We start from the raw sequence: 6,000 nt of genomic DNA, 5'->3' as shown, positions 1-6,000 counted from the left end.
TATTTATTTATTTATTTATTTATTTATTTATTTATTTATTTATTTATCTATCAGAGAGAGAGAGAGAGCTCAAGTAGGCAGAGCAGCAGAGGGAGAGGGAGAAGCAGGCTCCCCGCTGAGCAGGGAGCCCGATGCAGGACTCGATCCCAGGACCCCGGGACAACGACCTGAGCTGAAGGCAGACGCTTAACCAACTGAGCCACCCAGGTGCCCCTAGTATGTAAATTTCTTGAGCTCAATGAACTTGTTCACAGTTCTGTTCCTAGGAATAAGAACATTATTTGGCCCAGAGTAGGTGCTTAATGAAAATCTATTGCTTGACCCAGTGTATGTGTTACAAACTTGTGGTCTGTGGGTGGAATCGAGTCCATATATATTTTTTGTTTGAGCATCCATCTTTGTATTTTACTCTTTTTAAAAGTTATTTGATAATATTTCAAAATGCTAGATTTTTTATTTTCCTTGAAAAATTTTAACTCCTAAACCTGGGTATTTACTTTTGTGGGGCAACAATTAGCTGGACTGAGCACTGGGCTACTCTCTTTATAAGAGATCTACATTCTCTAGTTTGTTAGTCTTTAAGATCTCTTTCTATAGAATCTTGGACAATGAGACTTACACCATTTGCTGTTTATCATTTTGCCTGCTCTGTTATGTTTTCTTAGACTTGGCCCATTCTACTTATTTATGTCACCTGCCTGATCCCTGTAGGCATTTGAGGTAACAAACTCTGTTGCAAGTCATGGTATTTATAATTCCTGTGCGGTTACACTTTTCAGATTTAAATTTAAATGTATAAAATGGGTGAAGATGATAGAAGTTGTGACTGTTATTGAAGGAGCTGTACATTGAATTTATAAAACCTCTGTGTTACAAAAATGAACTCCCTTTAGGCCAATGAACACATGAAAAAAAGCTCCACATCATTAGTCATTTGGGAAATGTACATCAAAACCACAATGAGGTACCATTTCACACCCACAAGCATGACTTTAATAAAAAACACATACAATAACAAGTATTGGTGGGGCTGTGGAGAAATTGGAAGCCTCATACATTGCAGTTGGAAATGTAAAATGGTGCAGCTACTTTGGAAAATAGTCTGGCAGTTCCTCGAAAAGTTAAACATAGAGTTACTATTACTACATTACAGTTTCCCATGAAAACTTGTACACAAATGTTCATAGCATTAGTCATAATAGCCTAAAATTGGAAATAATCCAAGTGCCCATCAACTAATGAATGGATCAATAAAATGTGGTATATCCATACAATGGAATATTATTCAGCAATAAAAAGGAATGGAATACTCATTTATGCTACAGTGTTAACAAACCTTGAAAACATTATGATGAGTGAAAGAAGTCAATCACAAAAGACCACATATTTGTATAATTCGGGTTTTTTTTTTTTAAAGATTTTATTTATTTGAGAGAGAGAATGAGAGAGAGAGAGAGAGCACATGAGAGGGGGGAGGGTCAGAGGGAGAAGCAGACTCCCCGCTGAGCAGGGAGCCCGATGCGGGACTAGATCCCGGGACTCCAGGATCATGACCTGAGCCGAAGGCAGTCACTTAACCAACTGAGCCACCCAGGCACCCTGTATAATTCGGTTTATATGAAATGTCCAGAATAAGTGAATCGATAGAGATAGAAGATAGTTTAATGGTTGCTATGTGGTAGGGTAGAGAAATGGTGATTGACTGCTAATGAGTATGGAGTATCTAGTAGGAAAGCCAGAATATTCTAAAATTAGATTGTGGTAATGTTGCACAACCTGTGAATTGTATACTTCAAATGAGTGAATTGTGTGGTATGTGAATTATATATCAATAAATGTTTTTTCAAAAGGACTTCTTTTGTTAATCAAAAGCTTTGTGGATTTTCATACCCCAGATCATTAGCCAATCTGTAATCAAATACAATCTAGCAGCAGTGCTAGAAAGAAATAATTATTTAAATTTACCCTCCATTAAAACAATTAAGCTTGCAGATTTGTATTGCCCTATGCCATAGTTAGTATGCTATCTCAGTAGGTCAGCTCTTTCTGTCATGCTTTATCAGCATGGTCTACTCAGTGGCTTTTTTAAGAAATATTTTATTTATTTATTTATTTATTTATTTATTTATTTATTTATTTATTCATTTAAGAAAGAGAGGGAGAGAGAGCGTGCCTGGGTGAGCATGTGCAGATGCAGGGTGGGTGGGGAGGGAGGGTTCCTTTCTTTTTTGGTTATCCATAGGTAGATAACAAACCGCCCAGATGTAGTGGCTTTAAACAGAAACACTTACTATTTTTATTATTCTCTCTCATGGTTCTTGAGTTTGACTAGACTCAGCTGTGTGGCTCTTGCTTGGGTATTCTACCATTGTAATTAAAAGGGGGCTGAGGTCATCTTGAAGTCTTCCTCATTCTCATGGGGCTGATGTTGATGCTGACTGTTGGAGGGGACTCAGTTGGACTGTCGGGTAGCCACACTGTCTTTCAAATTTTGCATTCCGTTGAATTTCTGCCTGCTTTTGGTCATTCTGTAGTACCTTCAAATAGTTGTTTTTCATATAGAATTTATGTTATCTGATAGTCCAGTACAGACTACTCCATCATTACCAGTAATGGAACTCCCACTCCTCCTTTTCTTTCCTCCATAGCACTCATCACACTTGGCATTTAATATAATTTATTAACTTATTTATTTGGTTTATTTTGTGTCTCCTTCTACCAAAATGCGGGCTCCATTAGAGTTTTGTCTCTTTAGTAACTGCTGGGAACAATAGTAGATGCTCCACAAATATTTGTTGAATATTTCAACTCTTCAAAATAGCTAGAAGTAAACAAAATCATCTTGATGATTGAAGAGGGACTATTATAGAGCCTTATTCTTTCAACACTGTTGTACTGGTAGACTAGCATATCTGAGGTTTACATCTCCTTGGCTTAAGAGCGGGTTATAGAGATTCTGACATTTCATTTTCATCATGACTGCCTTGGGAGTCAATTTAGCAGGTGAGAGCTGGTTACGGATCAAATGCAGTTAGCGTGTGGAAGTACTATATGAAGTATAAAGTGCTATGAGATTATAAAGCATTTTCAGATAATTCCATGCAGTTGCATCTCTTAGTCTGGTCTTTCCAGATTTCATTTCGAAAGTGTTTTTGAGTTTGTGTATTTTTAAGCGATGAATATTTTTACTTACCAGAACAGTAATAAAAGTCATAGCAGTGTGTTTATAATAAAGTCCTTGCTAAGTTCTTATTAATATCTTATCTGGCTTTTCTTTTTTAGGAACTCAAGAGATTTCAGAACTTTGTAAAATGCTGTCCTCCTTTTGATATCGTCATCGATGGGCTCAATGTTGCCAAAACATTTCCTAAAGCTCGTGAATCTCAAGTTGTAAGTACAAGTTTTATATTGTTATTCCAAATCTCTAGAAATATTTATTGTACTTATTTGTGATCTTTCTTGGGTCTCTAATTCCCCATTTTTCCTTCCTCTAAAAATAAGCTCCTAAAAGTGTCACAGTAACTAACTACTTATCTAAGAGTCACTGTTTTCTTCTCTGGCAAGTAAGTGGCTCTTCTAGACTGGCCAAGAGGGATTAAAAAGTCCATGTAATAAGGGCACCTGGATGGCTCAGTTGGTTAAGCATCTGACTCTTTATTTCAGCTCAGGTCTTGATCTCAGGGTCATGAGTTCAAGTTCTGTGTTGGGCTCCACACTGGGTGTGGAGCCTTCTTAAAAAAAAAGTCCACGTAATAAAGGGCCATTTCAGGCCTTTTTCTTATATAATTTTAGGTAACCTTCTTCTATATCTCTACTCTTTCTTTGGGTACTCTATCATTTCCCTGTGTGTCACATTCCTCTGCTTGAAATTTATCAACATAAACTATCAAGAGATGTTAATATATTTGTTTTTTCCAAACATAGTATGCTCATAAATGAATCTAAGCAGTTCTTTTTTTAATAAGGTAATCATTTGTTCTATCAGTTTATAAATGTCTAGTAGTTTCGAATAGGAATATCATGATTTTTCATAGCACTAGTGAGCAGTTATTTTAATCCCCTTTTTTATAGATTAGAATATTAGAAAAGTGAAGTGAATTTTATAGAGCAAATCCTTAGAAAGCAGTCATAACATCAAAATTCAATTGTGGAGAGCTCCTGGGTTTCAAGCTTATGGTCCTTTTTTTTTTTTTTTTTTAAGATTTATTTATTTATTTGAGACAGAGAGAGCAGGGGGAGGGGCAGAGGGAGAGAATCTCCAGCAGACTCCTCGCTGAGCACAGAGCCCAACGTGGGGCTCAATCCCACAACCCTGAGATCATGACCTGAGCTAGAATCAAGATTCAGATGCTTAACTGACTGAGCGACCCAGGCACCCCCAAGTTTATGGTTCTTTTTTTTTTTTAAGATTTTATTTATTTATTTGAGAGAGAGAGAATGAGAGAGAGCACATGAGAGGAGGGAGGGTCAGAGGGAGAAGCAGACTCCCTGCCGAGCAGGGAGCCCGATGCTGGACTCGATCCAGGGACTCCAGGATCATGACCTGAGCCGAAGGCAGTCGCTTAACCAACTGAGCCACCCAGGCGCCCAAGTTTATGGTTCTTATCGCTGGCAATTTTTGGCCATTCATCTGTAGTTAATCTGTGTTATTTCTTAAAAATTGCTACCAACTTAAAAACTGTTTCTCAGAGATGCTACTAGTCCAGTTTGACCATTTTTACTCAGAAAAGCTTACAAGTACGCAAAGCACAAGGTTGATTTACAGAAATTTCTTTATATGCCTTTCCTTTATGTTTGTGCCTACATTTTTACGGTCAGGTATTAGTTTTCAATCCTTTATTTTTAAAAAGCAAAAAAGCAAGTTGAAAATATTTTGTCTTTTAGGTACTTGAAGGGATCTTTGAGGGAGTAATATTGACAAGAACAAAGTCAGAAAATGAAGCGTAAAATTACTATCTCTAATGCATGGTGGAGCTCAGAATCAGAAGGGCTCATTCTAAAAATTCCACCTCTAATCTGTGAGAAGTAAAGTTTTGTATTTGTTTACCTTTTGTTTGACTTTCAGCTTCACACAAAGCACTAAAAATTGACTTGCCAGAAATATATGGCCTAAATTGGGTGAACATTTTTGGGGAAAGTAACACATTGAAAATGATGTCGTGGATATATCCCCTTGCGTAATGTGAGAAAAATTTGCACATTTGGAAAGATCCAAGCAGTTTGGCAAACTAAGACACAAAGAACAAATGATTGACCAGTGAAATCATAGGCACCTGCCACTGCTTTTAGTTTTTACTCTTAAAATAATTTAATGTTAGCAATGCTTTATGTGACAGGTAATTGTTATTACTCAGCTCTTAAAAGCACCATTATCTTGTGGCAGTGCACTGACATTATGTTTGGGAAACCACAGCTCAGAGGCTCAGCTTAGAGACACCACCTGAATAAAGAAGGAAAAAATTTCCTTCTCAAGTTTTTTCTCAAATCTCTGAAGCCTAGGGATTTGTGAAAAATAAAGATATATCATATTTCTCATAGACCTCTCTCTTTTTTCTTTTTTTTAAATAGATCTATCATTAGGCCCTTTTGTGGCTTAGTTTTATTCTTTAACACTTCCTAGGTTGTCAGAACTAGCTTCCCAGTTTTTCTGTTAATCTTTTAAATAGGATTTTAGTTTAGAAGTTAAGAATAAGGATTCCAGTGGTACCTGGGTGGTTCAGTCAGTTAAGTGTCCAACTCTTTTTTTTTTTTTTAAGATTTTATATTTATTTATTTGAGAGAGTGAGAGGGATCACAGAGGGAAAGAGAGAGAAGCAGACATGCCACTGAGCAGAGAGCCCAACACGGGGCTCGATCCCAGGACCCTGAGATCATGACCTGAGCCAAAGGCAAATGCCTAACCAACTGAGCCACCCAGGGGCCCCGAGCATCCAACTCTTCATTCCCATTCAGGTCATGATCTCAGGGTTGTGAGATCCAGCCCCGCGCCGGCTCTGTGCT

At 37.4% G+C, this 6,000-nt stretch overlaps 1 protein-coding gene across 3 annotated transcripts in view; it reads left to right on the top strand.

Moving 5' to 3' along the window:
- The window catches only part of LOC118002868 (mitochondrial ribonuclease P catalytic subunit-like), a 128,961-nt gene that overhangs the window by 39,988 nt on the left and 82,973 nt on the right, over nt 1–6,000 (top strand). For all 3 annotated transcript variants that reach the window (XM_034993469.1, XM_034993470.1, XM_034993471.1), the window contains one exon: nt 3,283–3,390. In XM_034993469.1, the coding sequence (XP_034849360.1) occupies nt 3,283–3,390 (108 nt within the window). The remainder of the gene's footprint in view (nt 1–3,282; nt 3,391–6,000) is intronic.

The sequence above is a fragment of the Mirounga leonina genome, unplaced genomic scaffold (genome assembly GCF_011800145.1).
Source record: "Mirounga leonina isolate KUSES-001 unplaced genomic scaffold, KU_Mleo_1.0 Mir_84, whole genome shotgun sequence".
Classification (NCBI taxonomy): Eukaryota; Metazoa; Chordata; class Mammalia; order Carnivora; family Phocidae; genus Mirounga; species Mirounga leonina.
This window is presented reverse-complemented; position numbering and strand designations above follow the sequence as displayed.